Below are 26,558 nucleotides of genomic sequence, written 5' to 3' on the forward strand. Positions count from 1 at the left end.
AGACTAGAAATAAAAATGAATTTTGGAGAAGTGATTTTTGATTTACCTCCAACAGTGAAGCGTAATGTACGAAAGATTGAGAAAATTCGTGTTAGAATTATTAATCTTACTTTTTCGGTCATATTTAATAATATATGTCTACAGGAAAGACTGCTACCAAAATATACTAATATATATATATATATATATATATATATATATATATATATATATATATATATATATATATATATATATATATATATATTTATATATATATATATATATATACATTCCCTCTAATGCGTTATGCGTGGTTTCCACCGAGGCTATGGGTCCCCCTTCTTCCAGCTAGAGGTGGTACTCCCTTCCTATGTTATATATATATATATATATATATATATATATATATATATATATATATATATATATATATATATATATATATATATATATATATATATATATATATACATATAAATAAGAGAGCTGACGTAAGTTTGGGAAAATTCTAGTGGTTATTATCGTCTTCCCCCTGGTAACCCCTTTCTAATTGGGGTGGAGACAAGGTAAGGTAGCGTGGTCTGAACATTACCCCTGGCTTGTGTTACCTTGGGGGTGGAGATAAGCGTGGTCTGAACATTAACCACCTGGACAATGTTAGTGGGAGAGTTACAGAGAGAAGAGTTACAAGAGAGGTTAAGATGACGTTATAGGGGAACTGACGAACTGGCGGTCAGTGTTATTCTTCCTCACCTCAATTAGAGAATTGGCTGAGATAGACTACGGCGAGGTAGCTGCCTCCTTCTCCTAGAGATTATAAGTGTTTCTTTATTGTTTGTATATAAGACTGTGGGGCGAGCCTTGTCTTCCTGGACAGTTGGAAAGTCGGAGACGAGAGAGGGGGTGTTAGCCCCACGTTGCCTTACAGCTGGTGGTCAAGGCTACCCTTAATAAGCTGGTCATAGAGTATGTAAACAAACCTGAGGACACCTGCTCACTCCCCTGCAGTTGACACGAGCCAGCAAGTGACGACCCCGCAGATCAACAACCTCTCGTACGCCCAGCCCGCCGCCCCGCTCCTCCTCACTGGCTTGAGAGGTCAGGAGAGGCGAGTGTGCAACGCTGAGCACCCGCCCCCTGACACCAACTGCGACGCCGACTACTGCGAGTGCCTGCACCTCTACAGCATCCCGCTGGGGGCCACTGTTGACCTGGTGCTCATTGACGAAGGTCAGTCCTCGCCGGATCATTCCTTCAGACCAGTGTTGACTTGACCATATTTGTACTCAGACCTCTGATGGCTCTCTGTAGCGGGCCCCCCCCCTTGTTGCAGGTCCATTGACACGTGATCTCCCCCACTCTTCCTGCACCACCCCCTGCAACATGACCCCCCACACCCCCACACCCACCTCCTCACTTCACATCACCCAACATAATTAACCATGCAACATGACCCCGACGCTTCCTGTAATATGCTCAAATTTGCAACATGATTACAGGCTACTTTTTCTAAAACTTTCAACCTTGTAACATGACCCTATCCCTTCCTGTAACATGATCATCCTTGTAACATGACCCTATCCCTTCCTGTAACATGATCATCCTTGTAACATGACCCTATCCCTTCCTGTAACATGATCATCCTTGTAACATGAGCCTATCCCTTCTTGTAACATGATCAACCTTGTAACATGACCCTATCCCTTCCTGTAACATGATCATCCTTGTAACATGAGCCTATCCCTTCTTGTAACATGATCAACCTTGTAACATGACCCTATCCCTTCCTGTAACATGATCATCCTTGTAACATGACCCTATCCCTTCCTGTAACATGATCATCCTTGTAACATGAGCCTATCCCTTCTTGTAACATGATCAACCTTGTAACATGACCCTATCCCTTCCTGTAACATGATCATCCTTGTAACATGAGCCTATCCCTTCTTGTAACATGATCAACCTTGTAACATGACCCTATCCCTTCCTGTAACATGATCATCCTTGTAACACGAAGATGCCCCTACCTATAGCTTGCTCAACCTTGCACCATAACCCTACCTCTTCTTGTAACATGATCAACCTTGCAACATGACAATGTCCCTTCATATAACATGATCATCCTCGCAACATAATCATGCTGCTCCTTGTAACATAGAAGAGCACTAGACGGCTGACAGTGCCCGCCTGGACGGGTAGAGGACACTAGACGGCTGACAGTGCCCGCCTGGACGGGTAGAGGACACTAGACGGCTGACAGTGCCCGCCTGGACGGGTAGAGGACACTAGACGGCTGACAGTGCCCGCCTGGACGGGTAGAGGACACTAGACGGCTGACATTGCCCGCCTGGACGGGTAGAGGACACTAGACGGCTGACAGTGCCCGCCTGGACGGGTAGAGGGCACTAGACGGCTGACAGTGCCCGCCTGGACGGGTAGAGGACACTAGACGGCTGACAGTGCCCGCCTGGACGGGTAGAGGACACTAGACGGCTGACAGTGCCCGCCTGGACGGGTAGAGGGCACTAGACGGCTGACAGTGCCCACCTGGACGGGTAGAGGGCACTAGACGGCTGACAGTGCCCGCCTGGACGGGTAGAGGGCACTAGACGGCTGACAGTGCCCGCCTGGACGGGTAGAGGGCACAAGACGGGTGACAGTGCCCACCTGGACGGGTAGAGGGCGCTAGACGGCTGACAGTGCCCGCCTGGACGGGTAGAGGGCACAAGACGGGTGACAGTGCCCACCTGGACGGGTAGAGGGCGCTAGACGGCTGACCGTGCCCGCCTGGACGGGTAGAGGGCACAAGACGGGTGACAGTGCCCACCTGGACGGGTAGAGGGCGCTAGACGGCTGACAGTGCCCGCCTGGACGGGTAGAGGGCACAAGACGGGTGACAGTGCCCACCTGGACGGGTAGAGGGCGCTAGACGGCTGACAGTGCCCGCCTGGACGGGTAGAGGGCACAAGACGGGTGACAGTGCCCACCTGGACGGGTAGAGGGCGCTAGACGGCTGACAGTGCCCGCCTGGACGGGTAGAGGGCGCTAGACGGCTGACAGTGCCCGCCTGGACGGGTAGAGGGCACTAGACGGCTGACAGTGCTCACCTGGACGGATAGAGGCCACTAGACGGGTGACAGTGCCCACCTGGACGGGTAGAGGCCACTAGACGGGTGACAGTGCCCGCCTGGACGGGTAGAGGGCACTAGACGGCTGACAGTGCCCGCCTGGACGGGTAGAGGGCACTAGACGGGTGACAGTGCCCACCTGGACGGGTAGAGGGCACTAGACGGCTGACAGTGCCCGCCTGGACGGGTAGAGGGCACTAGACGGCTGACAGTGCCCGCCTGGACGGGTAGAGGGCACTAGACGGCTGACAGTGCCCGCCTGGACGGGTAGAGGGCACTAGACGGCTGACAGTGCCCGCCTGGACGGGTAGAGGGCACTAGACGGGTGACAGTGCCCACCTGGACGGGTAGAGGCCACTAGACGGCTGACAGTGCCCGCCTGGACGGGTAGAGGGCACTAGACGGGTGACAGTGCCCACCTGGACGGGTAGAGGGCACTAGACGGCTGACAGTGCCCACCTGGACGGGTAGAGGGCACTAGACGGCTGACAGTGCCCGCCTGGACGGGTAGAGGGCACTAGACGGCTGACAGTGCCCACCTGGACGGGTAGAGGGCGCTAGACGGGTGGCAGTGCCCACCTGGACGGGTAGAGGGCACTAGACGGGTGACAGTGCCCACCTGGACGGGTAGAGGGCACTAGACGGCTGACAGTGCCCACCTGGACGGGTAGAGGGCACTAGACGGGTGACAGTGCCCGCCTGGACGGGTAGAGGGCACTAGACGGCTGACAGTGCCCGCCTGGACGGGTAGAGGGCACTAGACGGCTGACAGTGCCCGCCTGGACGGGTAGAGGGCACTAGACGGGTGACAGTGCCCGCCTGGACGGGTAGAGGGCACTAGACGGCTGACAGTGCCCGCCTGGACGGGTAGAGGCCACTAGACGGCTGACAGTGCCCGCCTGGACGGGTAGAGGGCACTAGACGGCTGACAGTGCCCGCCTGGACGGGTAGAGGGCACTAGACGGCTGACAGTGCCCACCTGGACGGGTAGAGGGCACTAGACGGCTGACAGTGCCCACCTGGACGGGTAGAGGGCACTAGACGGCTGACAGTGCCCGCCTGGACGGGTAGAGGGCACTAGACGGCTGACAGTGCCCGCCTGGACGGGTAGAGGGCACTAGACGGCTGACAGTGCCCGCCTGGACGGGTAGAGGGCGCTAGACGGCTGACAGTGCCCGCCTGGACGGGTAGAGGGCACTAGACGGCTGAAAGCGCCCGGCTGGACCTGAAAAGAGTATATTGTGTACAAGAGTAATAATCTATACCAACTTTGCAGTACCTATTCATCACATCTAAATATTTCTGATACACAACACATTTTATTAAACACATTCCGGTTCCGATTTTCAAATAATATATCTCATCAACTTCCATCAATAACTTAGAGTAATAATGTAATGTCGTCTCACAGACATATTAACATAGAATAAAAATCCACACTAGTGTATTTGAGAAATTTATGTGAGCAATATACACCAATTAGGGTGTAAATTCCTTACATAAATTTCACCCATACACAAGTGTGGACTGTCATCCTACCTTACAGCCTACTGCAGTCAACACTTAATTATAAAATGATGCAGTTTTCAATTACATGATTGAGGAATAAGTTTAATACTTCATGTAGTCAGGAATAATTAATGAATTAATTCACCATCTACAGGAATAAATGGTGACGACAACCACCCAGTCCACCTGCACGGTGATCACTTCTGGGTCCTGGGACAGGACCGTCCCAACGATGTCCCGGAGGCTGAGATCACCAGGAGCAAGGTCAGTGAGATTACCATGAGCCAGGTCAGTGAGATCATTAGGAACCAGGTCAATATGATTACTAGGAGCCAGGTCAGTGTGATCACCAGGAGCCAGGTCAGTGAGATCACTAGGAGCCAGGTCAGTGAGATCACCAGGAGCCAGGTCAGTGAGATCACTAGGAGCCAGGTCAGTGAGATCACCAGGAGCCAGGTCAGTGAGATCACTAGGAGCCAGGTCAGTGTGATCACCAGGAGCCAGGTCAGTATGATCACTAGGAGCAAGGTCAGTGTGATCACTAGGAGCCAGGTCAGTGAGATCACTAGGAGCCAGGTCAGTGTGATCACTGGGAGCCAGGTCAGTGAGATCACTAGGAGCCAGGTCAGTGTGATCACTGGGAGCCAGGTCAGTGAGATCACTAGGAGCCAGGTCAGTGTGATCACTAGGAGCCAGGTCAGTGTGATCACTGGGAGCCAGGTCAGTGAGATCACTAGGAGCCAGGTCAGTGAGATCACTAGGAGCAAAGTCAGTATGATCACTGGGAGCCAGGTCAGTGAGATCACTAGGAGCCAAGTCAGTGTGATCACTAGGAGCAAGGTCAGTATGATCACTGGGAGCCAGGTCAGTGAGATCACTAGGAGCCAGGTCAGTGAGATCACTAGGAGCCAGGTCAGTGTGATCACTAGGAGCCAGGTCAGTGAGATCACTAGGAGCCAGGTCAGTGAGATCACTAGGAGCCAGGTCAGTGAGATCACTATGAGCCAGGTCAGTGAGATCACTAGGAGCAAGGTCAGTATGATCACTGGGAGCCAAGTCAGTATGATCACCAGGAGCCAGGTCAGTGAGATCACTAGGAGCCAGGTCAGTGTGATCACTAGGAGCCAGGTCAGTGTGATCACTAGGAGCCAGGTCAGTATGATCACTAGGAGCCAGGTCAGTGTGATCACTAGGAGCCAGGTCAGTGTGATCACTAGGAGCCAGGTCAGTGAGATCACCAGGAGCCAGGTCAGTGTGATCACTAGGAGCCAGGTCAGTGAGATCACTGGGAGCCAGGCCAGTGAGGTCACTAGGAGCCAGGTCAGTGTGATCACTAGGAGCCAGGTCAGTATGATCACCAGGAGCCAGGTCAGTGAGATCACTAGGAGCCAAGTCAGTGTGATCACCAGGAGCCAGGTCAATGTGATCACTAGGAGCCAGGTCAGTATGATCACCAGGAGCCAGGTCAGTGAGATCACTAAGAGCCAAGTCAGTGTGATCACCAGGAGCCAGGTCAGTGAGATCACTAGGAGCCAAGTCAGTGTGATCACCAGGAGCCAGGTCAGTGAGATCACTGGGAGCCAGGTCAGTGTGATCACTAGGAGCCAGGTCAGTGTGATCACTAGGAGCCAGGTCAGTGTGATCACTAGGAGCCAGGTCAGTGTGATCACTAGGAGCCAGGTAAGTGAGATCACCAGGAGACAGGTCAGTGTGATCACTAGGAGCCAGGTCAGTGTGATCACTAGGAGCCAGGTCAGTGTGATCACTAGGAGCCAGGTCAGTGAGATCACTAGGAGCCAAGTCAGTGAGATCACTAGGAGCCAGGTCAGTGAGATCACCAGGAGCCAGGTCAGTGTGATCACTAGGAGCCAGGTCAGTGTGATCACTAGGAGCCAGGTCAGTGTGATCACTAGGAGCCAGGTCAGTGAGATCACTAGGAGCCAGGTCAGTGTGATCACTGGGAGCCAGGTCAGTGAGATCACTAGGAGCCAGGTCAGTGTGATCACTGGGAGCCAGGTCAGTGAGATCACTAGGAGCCAGGTCAGTGAGATCACTAGGAGCCAGGTCAGTGAGGTCACTGGGAGCCAGGTCACAGCACCCTCTCCCAGTATGAAGAACACACCCTGAGGTATTGATCATGCTAGTGAACATGCTGGTATCGACATGTGTTGTGGATCCTGCTTTAGGAAGAACACTGACTATGCTGTTCATCCAGTTACATGTTCCCTCATGCAGGGGCTGACCTCGCCTGACTGTCGTAAGTGAACACATTAAACAAGGGGAAGAACAACTGTTTACCGACCTCCTAGTTAAAGTGTCTATGTGGGGGAGTTCATGCACTAGGTTATACATTATACAGTATATATATATATATATATATATATATATATATATATATATATATATATATATATATATATATATATATATATATATATATATATATATATATATATACAGTATATACATTATAATGTATAATCCACAGGTAACACACTGTATGAGTGTATTTCATGGTCTCAGTTTCTGAGGTGAGGGTCCAGGAGTTATATATATTGCGCTCCACTGTTTGTCTCAGTTGTCGTCCCTGGTCCCTGAGGGTGTTGGTGTACAGCACGACATGTTGCTGTCGTCCCTGGTCCCTGAGGGTGTTGGTGTACAGCACGACATCTTGCTGTCGTCCCTGGTCCCTGAGGGTGTTGGTGTACAACACGACATCTTGCTGTCGTCCCTGGTCCCTGAGGGTGTTGGTGTACAGCACGACATCTTGCTGTCGTCCCTGATCCCTGAGGGTGTTGGTGTACAGCACGACGTCTTGCTGTCGTCCCTGATCCCTGAGGGTGTTGGTGTACAACACGACATCTTGCTGTCGTCCCTGGTCCCTGAGGGTGTTGGTGTACAGCACGACATGTTGCTGTCGTCCCTGATCCCTGAGGGTGTTGGTGTACAGCACGACATGTTGCTGTCGTCCCTGATCCCTGAGGGTGTTGGTGTACAGCACGACATGTTGCTGCTACTACACATTGTCTCCCTCGACCACCTGTTTGTCGCCCGTAGTGGTTGACGATGGTGGCTGCTACAGCCTTGTTCTCACAAGCTTTACACAGTTGTCTGTTGTGCTTCCTTCTGTACAGTTATCTTGTTAGTACTGCTGTATGGTGACACCTGGGGTCCGAGGGGCCCTAGAGTATGGTGACACCTGGGGTCCCTAGAGGGGCCCTAGAGTATGGTGACACCTGGGGTCCCTAGAGGGGCCCTAGAGTATGGTGACACCTGGGGTCCCTAGAGGGGCCCTAGAGTATGGTGACACCTGGGGTCCCTAGAGGGTCCTAGAGTATGGTGACACCTGGGATCCCTTGAGGGGCCCTAGAGTATAGTGACACCTGGGGTCCCTAGAGGGTCCTAGAGTATGGTGACACCTGGGGTCCCTAGAGGGTCCTTGAGTATAGTGACACCTGGGGTGCCTAGAGGGTCCTTGAGTATGGTGACACCTGGGGTGCCTAGAGGGTCCCTAGAGTATGATGACACCTGGGGTCCCTAGAGGGTTCTAGAGTATAGTGACACCTGGGGTGCCTAGAGGGTCCTTGAGTATGGTGACACCTGGGGTGCCTAGAGGGTCCCTAGAGTATGATGACACCTGGGGTCCCTAGAGGGGGGTCCCTAGAGTATGGTGACACCTGGGGTGCCTAGATGGTCCTAGAGTATGGTGACACCTGGGGTGCCTAGAGGGTCCTAGAGTATGGTGACACCTGGGGTCCCTAGAGGGTCCTAGAGTATGGTGACACCTGGGGTCCCTAGAGGGGGGTCCCTAGAGTATGGTGACACCTGGGGTCCCTAGAGGGTCCTAGAGTATGGTGACACCTGGGGTCCCTAGAGGGGGGTCCCTAGAGTATGGTGACACCTGGGGTCCCTAGAGGGTCCTTGAGTATAGTGACACCTGGGGTGCCTAGAGGGTCCCTAGAGTATGGTGACACCTGGGGTGCCTAGAGGGTCCTTGAGTATAGTGACACCTGGGGTGCCTAGAGGGTCCCTAGAGTATGATGACACCTGGGGTCCCTAGAGGGGGGTCCCTAGAGTATGGTGACACCTGGGGTGCCTAGATGGTCCTAGAGTACGGTGACACCTGGGGTGCCTAGAGGGTCCTAGAGTATAGTGACACCTGGGGTGCCTAGAGGGTCCTTGAGTATGGTGACACCTGGGGTGCCTAGAGGGTCCCAAGAGTATGATGACACCTGGGGTCCCTAGAGGGTCCTAGACTATAGTGACACCTGGGGTGCCTAGAGGGTCCTTGAGTATGGTGACACCTGGGGTGCCTAGAGGGTCCCTAGAGTATGATGACACCTGGGGTCCCTAGAGGGGGGTCCCTAGAGTATGGTGACACCTGGGGTGCCTAGATGGTCCTAGAGTATGGTGACACCTGGGGTGCCTAGAGGGTCCAAGAGTATAGTGACACCTGGGGTGCCTAGAGGGTCCCAGAGTATAGTGACACCTGGGGTGCCTAGAGGGTCCCTAGAGTATGATGACACCTGGAGTCCCTAGAGTATGGTGACACCTGGGGTCCCCAGAGGGGCCCTAGAGTATGGTGACACCTGGGGTCCCTAGAGGGGCCCTAGAGTATGGTGACACCTGGGGTCCCTAGAGGGGGCCCCTACAGTATGGTGACACCTGGGGTCACTAGAGGGGGCCCCTACAGTATGGTAACACCTGGGGTCCCTAGAGGGGCCCTAGAGTATGGTGACACCTGGGGTCCCTAGAGGGTCCTAGAGTATGGTGACACCTGGGGTCCCTAGAGGGGTCCCTAGAGTATGGTGACACCTGGGGGCCCTAGAGGGTCCTAGAGTATGGTGACACCTGGGGTCCCTAGAGTGCCCTAGAGTATGGTGACACCTGGGGTCCCTAGAGGGGGGTCCTAGAGTATGGTGACACCTGGGGTCCCTAGAAGGGTCCCTAGAGTATGGTGACACCTGGGGTCCCAACAGGGTCCTATAGTATGGTGACACCTGGGGTCCCTAGAGGGTCCTAGAGTATGGTGACACCTGGGGTCCCTAGAGGGGTCCCTAGAGTATGGTGACACCTGGGGTCCCTAGAGGGTCCTAGAGTATGGTGACACCTGGGGTCCCTAGAGGGCGCTAGAGTATGGTGACACCTGGGGTCCCTAGAGGGTCCTAGAGTATGGTGACACCTGGGGTCCCTATAGAGGGTCCTAGAGTATGGTGACACCTGGGGTCCCTAGAGGGGGTCCCTAGAGTATGGTGACACCTGGGGTCCCTAGAGGGGGGTCCCTAGAGTATGGTGACACCTGAGGTCCCTAGAGGGTCCTAGAGTATGGTGACACCTGGGGTCCCTAGAGGGTCCTAGAGTATGGTGACACCTGGGGTCCCTAGAGGGTCCTAGAGTATGGTGACACCTGGGGTCCCTAGAGGGGGTCCATAGAGTATGGTGACACCTTGGGTCCCTAGAGGGGGGTCCCTAGAGTATGGTGACACCTGGGGTCCCTAGAGGGTCCTAGAGTATGGTGACACCTGGGGTGCCTAGATGGTCCTAGAGTATGGTGACACCTGGGGTGCCTAGAGGGTCCTAGAGTATAGTGACACCTGGGGTGCCTAGAGGGTCCTTGAGTATGGTGACACCTGGGGTGCCTAGAGGGTCCTTGAGTATAGTGACACCTGGGGTGCCTAGAGGGTCCTTGAGTATAGTGACACCTGGGGTGCTATAGAGGGTCCCTAGAGTATGATGACACCTGGGATCCCTAGAGGGGGGTCCCTAGAGTATGGTGACACCTGGGGTGCCTAGATGGTCCTAGAGTATGGTGACACCTGGGGTGCCTAGAGGGTCCTAGAGTATAGTGACACCTGGGGTGCCTAGAGGGTCCTAGAGTATAGTTACACCTGGGGTGCCTAGAGGGTCCCTAGAGTATGATGACACCTGGAGTCCCTAGAGTATGGTGACACCTGGGGTCCCTAGAGGGGCCCTAGAGTATGGTGACACCTGGGGTCCCTAGAGGGGCCCTAGAGTATGGTGACACCTGGGGTCCCTAGAGGGGGCCCCTACAGTATGGTGACACCTGGGGTCCCTAGAGGGGGCCCCTACAGTATGGTGACACCTGGGGTCCCTAGAGGGTCCTAGAGTATAGTGACACCTGGGGTCCCTAGAGGGTCCTAGAGTATGGTGACACTTGGGGTCCCTAGAGGGTCCTAGAGTATGGTGACACCTGGGGTCCCCAGAGGGTCCTAGAGTATGTTGACACCTGGGGTCCCTAGAGGGGGTCCCTAGAGTATGGTGACACCTGGGGTCCCAAGAGGGGGATCCCTAGAGTATGGTGACACCTGGGGTCCCTAGAGGGTTCTAGAGTATGGTGACACCTGGGGTCCCTAGAAGGATCCCTAGAGTATGGTGACACCTGGGGTCCCAACAGGGTCCTAGAGTATGGTGACACCTGGGGTCCCTAGAGGGGCCCTAGAGTATGGTGACACCTGGGGTCCCTAGAGGGTCCTAGAGTATTGTGACACCTGGGGTCCCTAGAGGGATCCCTAGAGTATGGTGACACCTGGGGTCCCTAGAGGGTCCTAGAGTATGGTGACACCTGGGGTCCCTAGAGGGCCCTAGAGTATGGTGACACCTGGGGTCCCTAGAGGGGGGTCCTAGAGTATGGTGACACCCGGGGTCCCTAGAAGGGTCCCTAGAGTATGGTGACACCTGGGGTCCCAACAGGGTCCTAGAGTATGGTGACACCTGGGGTCCCTAGAGGGGCCCTAGAGTATGGTGACACCTGGGGTCCCTAGAGGGTCCTTGAGTATGGTGACACCTGGGGTCCCTAGAGTGCCCTAGAGTATGGTGACACCTGGGGTCCCTAGAGGGGGGTCCTAGAGTATGGTAACACCTGGGATCCCTAGAAGGGTCCCTAGAGTATGGTGACACCTGGGGTCCCAACAGGGTCCTAGAGTATGGTGACACCTGGGGTCCCTAGAGGGTCCTAGAGTATGGTTACACCTGGGGTCCCTAGAGGGGTCCCTAGAGTATGGTGACACATGGGGTCCCTAGAGATTCCTAGAGTATGGTGACACCTGGGGTCCCTAGAGGGCGCTAGAGTATGGTGACACCTGGGGTCCCTAGAGGGTCCTAGAGTATGGTGACACCTGGGGTCCCTATAGAGGGTCCTAGAGTATGGTGACACCTGGGGTCCCTAGAGGGGGTCCCTAGAGTATGGTGACACCTGGGGTCCCTAGAGGGGGGTCCCTAGAGTATGGTGACACCTGGGGTCCCTAGAGGGTCCTAGAGTATGGTGACACCTGGGGTCCCTAGAGGGTCCTAGACTATGGTGACACCTGGGGTCCCTAGAGGGTCCTAGAGTATGGTGACACCTGGGGTCCCTAGAGGGGGTCCATAGAGTACGATGACACCTGCGGTCCCTAGAGGGGGGTCCCTAGAGTATGGTGACACCTGGGGTCCCTAGAGGGTCCTAGAGTATGGTGACACCTGGGGTGCCTAGAGGGTCCTTGAGTATAGTGACACCTGGGGTGCCTAGAGGGTCCTTGAGTATGGTGACACATGGGGTGCCTAGAGGGTCCTTGAGTATAGTGACACCTGGGGTGCCTAGAGGATCCTTGAGTATAGTGACACCTGGGGTGCTATAGAGGGTCCCTAGAGTATGATGACACCTGGGATCCCTAGAGGGGGGTCCCTAGAGTATGGTGACACCTGGGGTGCCTAGATGGTCCTAGAGTATGGTGACACCTGGGGTGCCTAGAGGGTCCTAGAGTATAGTGACACCTGGGGTGCCTAGAGGGTCCTAGAGTATAGTTACACCTGGGGTGCCTAGAGGGTCCCTAGAGTATGATGACACCTGGAGTCCCTAGAGTATGGTGACACCTGGGGTCCCTAGAGGGGGCCCTAGAGTATGGTGACACCTGGGGTCCCAAGAGGGGGCCCCTACAGTATGGTGACACCTGGGGTCCCTAGAGGGGGCCCCTACAGTATGGTGACACCTGGGGTCCCTAGAGGGTCCTAGAGTATGGTGACACCTGGGGTCCCTAGAGGGTCCTAGAGTATGGTGACACTTGGGGTCCCTAGAGGGTCCTAGAGTATGGTGTCACCTGGGGTCCCCAGAGGGTCCTAGAGTATGTTGACACCTGGGGTCCCTAGAGGGGGTCCCTAGAGTATGGTGACACCTGGGGTCCCAAGAGGGGGATCCCTAGAGTATGGTGACACCTGGGGTCCCTAGAGGGTCCTAGAGTATGGTGACACCTGGGGTCCCTAGAAGGATCCCTAGAGTATGGTGACACCTGGGGTCCCAACAGGGTCCTAGAGTATGGTGACACCTGGGGTCCCTAGAGGGGCCCTAGAGTATGGTGACACCTGGGGTCCCTAGAGGGTCCTAGAGTATGGTGACACCTGGGGTCCCTAGAGGGATCCCTAGAGTATGGTGACACCTGGGGTCCCTAGAGGGTCCTAGAGTATGGTGACACCTGGGGTCCCTAGAGGGCCCTAGAGTATGGTGACACCTGGGGTCCCTAGAGGGGGGTCCTAGAGTATGGTGACACCTGGGGTCCCTAGAAGGGTCCCTAGAGTATGGTGACACCTGGGGTCCCAACAGGGTCCTAGAGTATGGTGACACCTGGGGTCCCTAGAGGGGCCCTAGAGTATGGTGACACCTGGGGTCCCTAGAGGGTCCTAGAGTATGGTGACACCTGGGGTCCCTAGAGGGGTCCCTAGAGTATGGTGACACCTGGGGTCCCTAGAGGGTCCTAGAGTATGGTGACACCTGGGGTCCCTAGAGGGCCCTAGAGTATGGTGACACCTGGGGTCCCTAGAGGGTCCTAGAGTATGGTGACACCTGGGGTCCCTAGAGGGTCATAGAGTATGGTGACACCTGGGGTCCCTAGAGGGGATCCCTAGAGTATGGTGACACCTGGGGTCCCTAGAGAGGATTCCCTAGAGTATGGTGACACCTGGGGTCCCTAGAGGGTCCTAGAGTATGGTGACACCTGGGGTCCCTAGAAGGATCCCTAGAGTATGGTGACACCTGGGGTCCCAACAGGGTCCTAGAGTATGGTGACACCTGGGGTCCCTAGAGGGGCCCTAGAGTATGGTGACACCTGGGGTCCCTAGAGGGCTCTAGAGTATGGTGACACCTGGGGTCCCTAGAGTGGGGTCCTAGAGTATGGTGACACCTGGGGACCCTAGAAGGGTCCCTAGAGTATGGTGACACCTGGGGTCCCAACAGGGTCCTAGAGTATGGTGACACCTGGGGTCCCTAGAGGGGTCCTAGAGTATGGTGACACCTGGGGTCCCTAGAGGGTCCTAGAGTATGGTGACACCTGGGGTCCCTAGAGGGGTCCCTAGAGTATGGGGACACCTGGGGTCCCTAGAGGATCCTAGAGTATGGTGACACCTGGGGTCCCTAGAGGGTCCTAGAGCATGGTGACACCTGGGGTCCCTAGAAGGGGGTCCTAGAGTATGGTGACACCTGGGGTCCCTAGAGGGTCCTAGAGTATGGTGACACCTGGGGTCCCTAGAGGGGTCCCTAGAGTATGGTGACACCTGGGGTCCCAAGAGGGTCCTAGAGTATGGTGACACCTGGGTTCCCTAGAGGGTCCTAGAGCATGGTGACACCTGGGGTCCCTAGAGGGGGGTCCTAGAGTATGGTGACACCTGGGGTCCCTAGAGGGGTCCCTAGAGTATGATGACACCTGGGGTCCGTAGAGGGTCCTAGAGTATGGTGACACCTGGGGTCCCTAGAGGGTCCTAGAGCATGGTGACACCTGGGGTCCCTAGAGGGGGGTCCTAGAGTATGGTGACACCTGGGGTCCCTAGAGGGGGGTCCTAGAGTATGGTGACACCTGGGGTCCCTAGAGGGGGGGTCCCTAGAGTATGGTGACACCTGGGGTCCCTAGAGGGGGTCCCTAGAGTATGGTGACACCTGGGGTTCCTAGAGGGGGTCCTAGAGTATAGTGACACCTAGGGTCCCTAGAGGGGGGTCCTAGAGTATAGTGACACCTGGGGTCCCTTGAGGGGGTCCCTAAAGTATAGTGACACCTGGGGTCCCTAGAGGGGGTCCTAGAGTATAGTGACACCTGGGGTCCCTAGACGGTCCTAGAGTATGGTGACACCTGGGGTCCCTAGAGGGTCCTAGAGTATGGTGACACCTGGGGTCCCTAGAGGGTCCTAGAGTATGGTGACACCTGGGGTCCCTAGAGGGTCCTAGAGTATGGTGACACCTGGGGTCCCAACAGGGTCCTAGAGTATGGTGACACCTGGGGTCCCTAGAGGGGCCCTAGAGTATGGTGACACCAGGGTTCCCTAGAGAGTCCTTGAGTATCGTGACACCTGGGGTCCCTAGAGTTGGGTCCTAGAGTATGGTAACACCTGGGATCCCTAGAAGGGTCCCTAGAGTATGGTGACACCTGGGGTCCCAACAGGGTCCTAGAGTATGGTGACACCTGGGGTCCCTAGAGGGTCCTAGAGTATGGTTACACCTGGGGTCCCTAGAGGGGTCCCTAGAGTATGGTGACACCTGGGGTCCCTAGAGGGTCCTAGAGTATGGCGACACCTGGGGTCCCTAGAGGGCGCTAGAGTATGGTGACACCTGGGGTCCCTAGAGGGTCCTAGAGTATGGTGACACCTGGGGTCCCTATAGAGGGTCCTAGAGTATGGTGACACCTGGGGTCCCTAGAGGGGGTCCCTAGAGTATGGTGACACCTGGGGTCCCTAGAGGGGGGTCCCTAGAGTATGGTGACACCTGGTGTCCCTAGAGGGTCCTAGAGTATGGTGACACCTGGGGCCCCTAGAGGGTCCTAGACTATGGTGACACCTGGGGTCCCTAGAGGGTCCTAGAATATGGTGACACCTGGGGTCCCTAGAGGGGGTCCATAGAGTATGATGACACCTGCGGTCCCTAGAGGGGGGTCCCTAGAGTATGGTGACACCTGGGGTCCCTAGAGGGTCCTAGAGTATGATGACACCTGGGGTGCCTAGAGGGTCCTTGAGTATAGTGACACCTGGGGTGCCTAGAGGGTCCTTGAGTATGGTGACACATGGGGTGCCTAGAGGGTCCTTGAGTATAGTGACACCTGGGGTGCCTAGAGGATCCTTGAGTATAGTGACACCTGGGGTGCTATAGAGGGTCCCTAGAGTATGATGACACCTGGGATCCCTAGAGGGGGGTCCCTAGAGTATGGTGACACCTGGGGTGCCTAGATGGTCCTAGAGTATGGTGACACCTGGGGTGCCTAGAGGGTCCTAGAGTATAGTGACACCTGGGGTGCCTAGAGGGTCCTAGAGTATAGTTACACCTGGGGTGCCTAGAGGGTCCCTAGAGTATGATGACACCTGGAGTCCCTAGAGTATGGTGACACCTGGGGTCCCTAGAGGGGGCCCTAGAGTATGGTGACACCTGGGGTCCCTAGAGGGGGCCCCTACAGTATGGTGACACCTGGGGTCCCTAGAGGGGGCCCCTACAGTATGGTGACACCTGGGGTCCCTAGAGGGTCCATGAGTATGGTGACACCTGGGGTCCCTAGAGGGTCCTAGAGTATGGTGACACTTGGGGTCCCTAGAGGGTCCTAGAGTATGGTGACACCTGGTGTCCCCAGAGGGTCCTAGAGTATGTTGACACCTGGGGTCCCTAGAGGGGGTCCCTAGAGTATGGTGACACCTGGGGTCCCAAGAGGGGGATCCCTAGAGTATGGTGACACCTGGGGTCCCTAGAGGGTCCTAGAGTATGGTGACACCTGGGGTCCCTAGAAGGATCCCTAGAGTATGGTGACACCTGGGGTCCCAACAGGGTCCTAGAGTATGGTGACACCTGGGGTCCCTAGAGGGGCCCTAGAGTATGGTGACACCTGGGGTCCCTAGAGGGTCCTAGAGTATGGTGACACCTGGGGTCCCTAGAGGGATCCCTAGAGTATGGTGACACATGGGGTCCCTAGAGGGTCCTAGAGTATGGTGACACCTGGGGTCCCTAGAGGGCCCTAGAGTATGGTGACACCTGGGGTCCCTAGAGGGGGGTCCTAGAGTATGGTGACACCTGGGGTCCCTAGAAGGGTCCCTAGAGTATGGTGACACCTGGGGTCCCAACAGGGTCCTAGAGTATGGTGACACCTGGGGTCCCTAGAGGGGCCCTAGAGTATGGTGACACCTGGGGTCCCTAGAGGGTCCTAGAGTATGGTGACACCTGGGGTCCCTAGAGGGGTCCCTAGAGTATGGTGACACCTGGGGTCCCTAGAGGGTCCTAGAGTATGGTGACACCTGGGGTCCCTAGAGGGCCCTAGAGTATGGTGACACCTGGGGTCCCTAGAGGGTCCTAGAGTATGGTGACACCTGGGGTCCCTAGAGGGTCATAGAGTATGGTGACACCTGGGGTCCCTAGAGGGGAACCCTAGAGTATGGTGACACCTGGGGTCCCTAGAGGGGGGTCCCTAGAGTATGGTGACACCTGGGGTCCCTAGAGGGTCCTAGAGTATGGTGACACCTGGGGTCCCTAGAAGGATCCCTAGAGTATGGTGACACCTGGGGTCCCAACAGGGTCCTAGAGTATGGTGACACCTGGGGTCCCTAGAGGGTCCTAGAATATGGTGACACCTGGGGTCCCTAGAGGGGTCCCTAGAGTATGGTGACACCTGGGGTCCCTAGAGGGCCCTGGAGTATGGTGACACCTGGGGTCCCTAGAGTGGGGTCCTAGAGTATGGTGACACCTGGGGACCCTAGAAGGGTCCCTAGAGTATGGTGACACCTGGGGTCCCAACAGGGTCCTAGAGTATGGTGACACCTGGGGTCCCTAGAGGGGTCCTAGAGTATGGTGACACCTGGGGTCCCTAGAGGGTCCTAGAGTATGGTGACACCTGGGGTCCCTAGAGGGGTCCCTAGAGTATGGTTACACCTGGGGTCCCTAGAGGATCCTAGAGTATGGTGACACCTGGGGTCCCTAGAGGGTCCTAGAGCATGGTGACACCTGGGGTCCCTAGAGGGGGGTCCTAGAGTATGGTGACACCTGGGGTCCCTAGAGGGTCCTAGAGTATGGTGACACTTGGGGTCCCTAGAGGGTCCTACAGTATGGTGACACCTGGGGTCCCCAGAGGGTCCTAGAGTATGTTGACACCTGGGGTCCCTAGAGGGGGTCCCTAGAGTATGGTGACACCTGGGGTCCCAAGAGGGGGGATCCCTAGAGTATGGTGACACCTGGGGTCCCTAGAGGGTCCTAGAGTATGGTGACACCTGGAGTCCCTAGAAGGATCCCTAGAGTATGGTGACACCTGGGGTCCCAACAGGGTCCTAGAGTATGGTGACACCTGGGGTCCCTAGAGGGGCCCTAGAGTATGGTGACACCTGGGGTCCCTAGAGGGTCCTAGAGTATGGTGACACCTGGGGTCCCTAGAGGGATCCCTAGAGTATGGTGACACCGGGGGTCCCTAGAGGGTCCTAGAGTATGGTGACACCTGGGGTCCCTAGAGGGCCCTAGAGTATGGTGACACCTGGGGTCCCTAGAAGGGTCCCTAGAGTATGGTGACACCTGGGGTCCCAACAGGGTCCTAGAGTATGGTGACACCTGGGGTCCCTAGAGTGGCCCTAGAGTATGGTGACACCTGGGGTCCCTAGAGGGTCCTAGAGTATGGTGACACCTGGGGTCCCTAGAGGGGTCCCTAGAGTATGGTGACACCTGGGGTCCCTAGAGGGTCCTAGAGTATGGTGACACCTGGGGTCCCTAGAGGGCCCTAGAGTATGGTGACACCTGGGGTCCCTAGAGGGTCCTAGAGTATGGTGACACCTGGGGTCCCTAGAGGGTCATAGAGTATGGTGACACCTGGGGTCCCTAGAGGGGATCCCTAGAGTATGGTGACACCTGGGGTCCCTAGAGGATCCTAGAGTATGGTGACACCTGGGGTCCCTAGAGGGTCCTAGAGCATGGTGACACCTGGGGTCCCTAGAGGGGGGTCCTAGAGTATGGTGACACCTGGGGTCCCTAGAGGGTCCTAGAATATGGTGACACCTGGGGTCCCTAGAGGGGTCCCTAGAGTATGGTGACACCTGGGGTCCCAAGAGGGTCCTAGAGTATGGTGACACCTGGGTTCCCTAGAGGGTCCTAGAGCATGGTGACACCTGGGGTCCCTAGAGGGGGGTCCTAGAGTATGGTGACACCTGGGGTCCCTAGAGGGGTCCCTAGAGTATGGTGACACCTGGGGTCCGTAGAGGGTCCTAGAGTATGGTGACACCTGGGGTCCCTAGAGGGTCCTAGAGCATGGTGACACCTGGGGTCCCTAGAGGGGGGTCCTAGAGTATGGTGACACCTGGGGTCCCTAGAGGGGGGTCCCTAGAGTATGGTGACACCTGGGGTCCCTAGAGGGGGGTCCCTAGAGTATGGTGACACCTGGGGTCCCTAGAGGGGGTCCCTAGAGTATGGTGACACCTGGGGTTCCTAGAGGGGGTCCTAGAGTATAGTGACACCTAGGGTCCCTAGAGGGGGGTCCTAGAGTATAGTGACACCTGGGGTCCCTAGAGGGGGTCCCTAGAGTATAGTGACTCCTGGGGTCCCTAGAGGGGGTCCTAGAGTATAGTGACACCTGGGGTCCCTAGACGGTCCTAGAGTATGGTGACACCTGGGGTCCCTAGAGGGTCCTAGAGTATGGTGACACCTGGGGTCCCTAGAGGGTCCTAGAGTATGGTGACACCTGGGGTCCCTAGAGGGTCCTAGAGTATGGTGACACCTGGGGTCCCAACAGGGTCCTAGAGTATGGTGACACCTGGGGTCCCTAGAGGGGCCCTAGAGTATGGTGACACCAGGGGTCCCTAGAGAGTCCTAGAGTATCGTGACACCTGGGGTCCCTAGAGGGGGTCCCTAGAGTATGGTGACACCTAGGGTCCCTAGAGGGTTCTAGAGTATGGTGACACCTGGGGTCCCTAGAGGGTCCTAGAGTATGGTGACACCTGGGGTCCTTAGAGGGGGGTCCTAGAGTATGGTGACACCTGGGGTCCATAGAAGGGGGTCCTAGAGTATGGTGACACCTGGGGTCCCTAGAGGGGGGTCCCTAGAGTATGGTGACACCTGGGGTCAATAGAGGGGATCCCTAGAGCATGGTGACACCTGGGGTTCCTAGAGGGGGTCCTAGAGTATAGTGACACCTAGGGTCCCAAGAAGGGGGTCCTAGAGTATAGTGACACCTGGGGTCCCTAGAGGGGGTCCTAGAGTATGGTGACACCTGGGGTCCCTAGAGGAGGGCCCTAGTGTATGGTGACACCTGGGGTCACTAGAGGGGGTCCTAGAGAATGGTGATACTTGGGGTCCCTAGAGGGGGGGCCCTAGTGTATGGTGACACCTGGGGTCCCTAGAGGGTCCTAGAGTATGGTGACACCTGGGGTCCCAAGAGGGGGGCCCTAGTGTATGGTGATACCTGGGGTCCCTAGGGGTCCTAGAGTATGGTGACACCTGGGGTCCCTAGAGGGGGGCCCCTAGAGTATGGTGACACCTGGGGTCCCTAGAGGGGGTCCCTAGAGTATGGTGACACCTGGGGTTCCTAGAGGGGGGTCCTAGAGTATAGTGACACCTAGGGTCCCTAGAGGGGGGTCCTAGAGTATAGTGACAACTGGGGGCCCTAGAGGGGGTCCTAGAGTATGGTGACACCTGGGGTCCCTAGAGGGGGCCCCTAGTGTATGGTGACACCTGGGGTCCCTAGAGGGGGTCCTAGAGAATGGTGACACCTGGGGTCCCTAGAGGGGGGCTCTAGTGTATGGTGACACCTGGGGTCCCTAGAGGGTCCTAGAGTATGGTGACACCAGGGGTCCCTAGAGGGGGGCCCTAGTGTATGGTGACACCTGGGGTCCCTAGAGGGTCCTAGAGTATGGTGACACCTGGGGTCCCTAGAGGGGGGCCCCTAGAGTATGGTGACACCTGGGGTCCCTAGAGGGTCCCTAGAGTATGGTGACACCTGGGGTCCCTAGAGGGTCCTAGAGTATGGTGACACCTGGGGTCCCTAGAGGGGGGCCCCTAGAGTATGGTGACACCTGGGGTCCCTAGAGGGTCCCTTGAGTATGGTGACACTTGGGGTCCCTAGAGTATGGAATAAAAACTATGGTCTCCTACAGCAACCATCACTGTAGTTCCTTCATCTCCACACATGCCACCGTGAGAGAGGCAACACAGCTATCAGCGATTGGCCCTCAGTGTTGCCGTGAGGGCACACCAGCTGAGCCCTCAGTGTTGCCGTGAGGGCACACCAGCTGAGCCCTCAGTGTTGCCGTGAGGGCACACCAGCTGAGCCCTCAGTGTTGCCGTGAAGGCACACCAGCTGAGCCCTCAGTGTTGCCGTGAAGGCACACCAGCTGAGCCCTCAGTGTTGCCATGAAGGAACACCAGTTGAGCCCTCAGTGTTGCCGTGAAGGCACACCAGCTGAGCCCTCAGTGTTGCCATGAAGGAACACCAGTTGAGCCCTCAGTGTTGCCGTGAAGGCACACCAGCTGAGCCCTCAGTGTTGCCGTGAGGGCACACCAGCTGAGCCCTCAGTGTTGCCGTGAAGGAACACCAGTTGAGCCCTCAGTGTTGCCGTGAGGGCACACCAGCTGAGCCCTCAGTGTTGCCGTGAAGGAACACCAGTTGAGCCCTCAGTGTTGCCGTGAAGGCACACCAGCTGAGCCCTCAGTGTTGCCATGAAGGAACACCAGTTGAGCCCTCAGTGTTGCCGTGAAGGCACACCAGCTGAGCCCTCAGTGTTGCCGTGAGGGCACACCAGCTGAGCCCTCAGTGTTGCCGTGAGGGCACACCAGTTGAGCCCTCAGTGTTGCCGTGAAGGCACACCAGCTGAGCCCTCAGTGTTGCCGTGAAGGCACACCAGTTGAGCCCTCAGTGTTGCCGTGAAGGAACACCAGTTGAGCCCTCAGTGTTGCCGTGAAGGAACACCAGTTGAGCCCTCAGTGTTGCCGTGAGGGCACACCAGCTGAGCCCTCAGTGTTGCCGTGAGGGCACACCAGCTGAGCCCTCAGTGTTGCTGTGAAGGAACACCAGTTGAGCCCTCAGTGTTGCCGTGAGGGCACACCAGCTGAGCCCTCAGTGTTGCCGTGAAGGCACACCAGCTGACCCCTCAGTGTTGCCGTGACGGCACACCAGCTGAGCCCTCAGTGTTGCCGTGAAGGCACACCAGCTGAGCCCCCAGTGTTGCTGTGAAGGCACACCAGCTGAGCCCTCAGTGTTGCCGTGAGGGCACACCAGCTGATCCCTCAGTGTTGCTGTGAGGACACACCAGTTGAGCCCTCAGTGTTGCCGTGAGGGCACACCAGCTGAGCCCTCAGTGTTGCCGTGAAGGAACACCAGCTGAGCCCTCAGTGTTGCCGTGAAGGCACACCAGCTGACCCCTCAGTGTTGACGTGAAGGCACACCTGCTGACCCCTCAGTGTTGCCGTGAAGGCACACCAGCAGAGCCCCCAGTGTTGCCGTGACGGCACACCAGCTGACCCCTCAGTGTTGACGTGAAGGCACACCAGCTGACCCCTAAGTGTTGCCGTGAAGGCACACCAGCAGAGCCCCCAGTGTTGCCGTGAAGGCACACCAGCAGAGCCCTCAGTGTTGCCGTGACGGCACACCAGCTGACCCCTCAGTGTTGCCGTGAAGGCACACCAGCAGAGCCCTCAGTGTTGCCGTGAAGGAACACCAGCTGAGCCCTCAGTGTTGCCGTGAAGGCACACCAGCTGACCCCTCAGTGTTGACGTGAAGGCACACCAGCTGACCCCTCAGTGTTGCCGTGAAGGCACACCAGCAGAGCCCCCAGTGTTGCCGTGACGGCACACCAGCTGACCCCTCAGTGTTGACGTGAAGGCACACCAGCTGACCCCTCAGTGTTGCCGTGAAGGCACACCAGCAGAGCCCCCAGTGTTGCCGTGAAGGCACACCAGCAGAGCCCTCAGTGTTGCCGTGAAGGCACACCAGCAGAGCCCTCAGTGTTGCCGTGACGGCACACCAGCTGACCCCTCAGTGTTGCCGTGAAGGCACACCAGCTGACCCCTCAGTGTTGCCGTGAAGGCACACCAGCAGAGCCCTCAGTGTTGCCGTGACGGCACACCAGCTGACCCCTCAGTGTTGCCGTGACGGCACACCAGCTGACCCCTCAGTGTTGCCGTGAAGGCACACCAGCTGAGCCCTCAGTGTTGCCGTGACGGCACACCAGCTGACCCCTCAGTGTTGCCGTGAAGCCACACCAGCTGACCCCTCAGTGTTGCCGTGAAGCCACACCAGCTGACCCCTCAGTGTTGCCGTGAAGCCACACCAGCTGACCCCTCAGTGTTGCCGTGAAGGCACACCAGCTGACCCCTCAGTGTGGCCGTGACGGCACACCAGCTGACCCCTCAGTGTTGCCGTGAAGGCACACCAGCTGACCCCTCAGTGTTGCCGTGAAGCCACACCAGCTGACCCCTCAGTGTTGCCGTGAAGCCACACCAGCTGACCCCTCAGTGTTGCCGTGACGGCACACCAGCTAACCCCTCAGTGTTGCCGTGAAGCCACACCAGCTGACCCCTCAGTGTTGCCGTGAAGCCACACCAGCTGACCTCTCAGTGTTGCCGTGAAGCCACACCAGCTGACCCCTCAGTGTGGCCGTGACGGCACACCAGCTGACCCCTCAGTGTTGCCGTGAAGCCACACCAGCTGACCCCTCAGTGTTGCCGTGAAGCCACACCAGCTGACCCCTCAGTGTTGCCGTGAAGCCACACCAGCTGACCCCTCAGTGTGGCCGTGACGGCACACCAGCTGACCCCTCAGTGTTGCCGTGAAGCCACACCAGCTGACCCCTCAGTGTTGCCGTGAAGCCACACCAGCTGACCCCTCAGTGTTGCCGTGAAGCCACACCAGCTGACCCCTCAGTGTTGCCGTGAAGCCACACCAGCTGACCCCTCAGTGTTGCCGTGAAGCCACACCAGCAGAGCCCTCAGTGTTGCCGTGACGGTACACCAGCTGACCCCTCAGTGTTGCCGTGACGGCACACCAGCTGACCCCTCAGTGTGGCCGTGACGGCACACCAGCTGACCCCTCAGTGTGGCCGTGACGGCACACCAGCTGACCCCTCAGTGTTGCCGTGAAGGCACACCAGCTGAGAAAACACACCAGAATGATTCACTCGGTAGACAAATAATATATCAACGACAAACTTAGCTGAGAAGTTTGCCATGGGCGACGTAGTGAGCCAACCATGTTGTTGATGACTGACCTTGTGTTTATGTGGCGCAGGTGATGGAGATGGACCGGGCCGGCCGCCTGGTGAGGAACCTGGACCGGCCGGTCTACAAGGACACGGTCACACTGCCTGACGGAGGCTACACTGTCGTCAGGTTTCTCGCCAGTAATCCAGGTATTGTTCAAGTTGGTAACCTTTTTATACATTTTTTTCATACATTTACGTTCCCTTCACCGTGCCTTGTATGAGAGTTCATTCACTCGTCAATGTATGAGTGTTCATCTACTGTGTATTGTAAGGGAGCTTACATTCACTGTTCATTGTAAAGTAGCTCATTCATTGTGCATTGTATGAGAGTTCATTCACTTTTCATTGTATGTGAGTGTATTCACTATATATTGTATGAGACTTCATGCATTGGATTTTGAATTTGAGCTCCCTACATTGTACAACACTGTATGAAAGTTACCTTCACTGTATATTGTATAACCCCCACAGGCTACTGGTTGCTACACTGTATAACCCACAGGCTACTGGCTGCTACACTGTATAACCCAACAGGCTACTGGCTGCTGCATTGTATAATGTATAACCCCACAGGCTACTGGCTGCTACATTGTATAATGTATAACCCCCACAGGCTACTGGCTGCTACACTGTATAACCCCACAGGCTACTGGCTGTTACACTGTATAATGTATAACCCCCACAGGCTACTGGCTGCTACACTGTATAACCCCACAGGCTACTGGCTGCTACACTGTATAACCCCACAGGCTACTGGCTGCTACATTGTATAATGTATAACCCCCACAGGCTACTGGCTGCTACACTGTATAACCCCACAGGCTACTGGCTGCTACACTGTATAACCCCACAGGCTACTGGCTGCTACACTGTACACTGTATACCCCACAGGCTACTGGCTGCTACACTGTACACTGTATACCCCACAGGCTACTGGCTGCTACACTGTATAACCCCACAGGCTACTGGCTGCTACACTGTATACCCCACAGGCTACTGGCTGCTACACTGTATAACCCCACAGGCTACTGGCTGCTACACTGTACACTGTATACCCCACAGGCTACTGGCTGCTACACTGTATACCCCCACAGGCTACTGGCTGCTACACTGTACACTGTATACCCCACAGGCTACTGGCTGCTACACTGTACACTGTATACCCCACAGGCTACTGGCTGCTACACTGTACACTGTATACCCCACAGGCTACTGGCTGCTACACTGTACACTGTATACCCCCACAGGCTACTGGCTGCTACACTGTACACTGTATACCCCACAGGCTACTGGCTGCTACACTGTACACTGTATACCCCACAGGCTACTGGCTGCTACACTGTACACTGTATACCCCACAGGCTACTGGCTGCTACACTGTACACTGTATACCCCCACAGGCTACTGGCTGCTACACTGTACACTGTATACCCCACAGGCTACTGGCTGCTACACTGTACACTGTATACCCCACAGGCTACTGGCTGCTACACTGTACACTGTATACCCCACAGGCTACTGGCTGCTACACTGTACACTGTATACCCCACAGGCTACTGGCTGCTACACTGTACACTGTATACCCCACAGGCTACTGGCTGCTACACTGTCACGTGCTGCTACACTCAGCAGCGGGGATGGACCTGGTCATCAGGGTAGGGGCAGACAAGGACCTCCCGGACGTCCCGCCTAACTTCCCAACTTGTGGCAATTTTATTGGCGGTAAAAACAATTATTGAAGACGATAAAATAAGTTTCAAACCTGTTCGACACGGAGCTGGTCGACACGGAGCTGGGCGACACGGAGCTGGGCGACACGGAGCTGGGCGACACGGAGCTGGGCGACACAGAGCTGGTCGACACGGAGCTGGTCGACACGGAGCTGGGCAGACACAGAGCTGGTCGACTCAACAGTTCCACATACTTCGTGATGTATAAACTCTTTAACACCTTAACATGCGTGTGATACACCAAAATACATTTATATACACAACGACTCATACATTTACCATACAATACACGCATGATACACATATATAAACCATCAAACACGTATAAACACTATGATACATATGCATACTCTTTGATACACACATATATGTACATAGTTTGTTAACACTTATTGGAATATAACATGAATAATGAAACATTGTTTTATTCATCCTTTAATTGCAGACATTTGACTATAAATTATGGAATTTTAATATATATGCAAATATAATATTTTAGCTACACATTAATTGCTCAAAAACATTAATGTGAGTGCTTTATCTAGCATTGTTCAATATATTCCTGCAATTATTTTAATTGCAAGTACATATCATGTTTTGTATTCAGCCTATTATTAGGAATAAAGATAACTACAGTAGGTCCCGCGGGCCAAGGGAGGCAGGTGCTATCTATATACATCTACGTGATATGTATGTGCATCTACGTGCATCATAACTCATTCATATACCTCTAACTTATGCTTGAAACTGTGCAGAGATCTCACGAATTATGTCACCAGGTCTGGCCCTAGATTCGGTAGGGGGCAGACGTGTTGCTTCGGCGCACCGGAGGTTGGTGCTTGTTTACCAGTTTGGCCGGTTGGGGGCGGGTGTGTCTCTGCCCGCCTGTGCTGACGTGGAGTTACGATGGCGGTCCCTCTCCCCCCTGTCGTCCGGGCTCACTCTGTGGGACTCGAATTCTCTGTGCGGGCCAGTTACCCAGAGATTGTGCTGGCTTGTGGTGTCCTATCTGTCCCTGTGTTAGCAATTTATG

At 55.8% G+C, this 26,558-nt stretch overlaps 1 protein-coding gene across 1 annotated transcript in view; it reads left to right on the forward strand.

Annotated features, from left to right (window-relative positions):
• The window catches only part of LOC123760122 (uncharacterized), a 151,327-nt gene extending 125,385 nt beyond the window's left edge, over positions 1 to 25,942 (forward strand). The window contains exons 11-14 of the mRNA XM_069325473.1: positions 991 to 1,212; positions 4,774 to 4,883; positions 23,822 to 23,942; positions 25,386 to 25,942. Of these exons, the coding sequence (XP_069181574.1) occupies positions 991 to 1,212; positions 4,774 to 4,883; positions 23,822 to 23,942; positions 25,386 to 25,534 (602 nt within the window). The 3' untranslated portion in view covers positions 25,535 to 25,942. The remainder of the gene's footprint in view (positions 1 to 990; positions 1,213 to 4,773; positions 4,884 to 23,821; positions 23,943 to 25,385) is intronic.
• Positions 25,943 to 26,558: the final 616 nt, after the last annotated feature.

This window comes from Procambarus clarkii, chromosome 16 (assembly GCF_040958095.1).
Source record: "Procambarus clarkii isolate CNS0578487 chromosome 16, FALCON_Pclarkii_2.0, whole genome shotgun sequence".
NCBI lineage: Eukaryota > Metazoa > Arthropoda > Malacostraca > Decapoda > Cambaridae > Procambarus > Procambarus clarkii.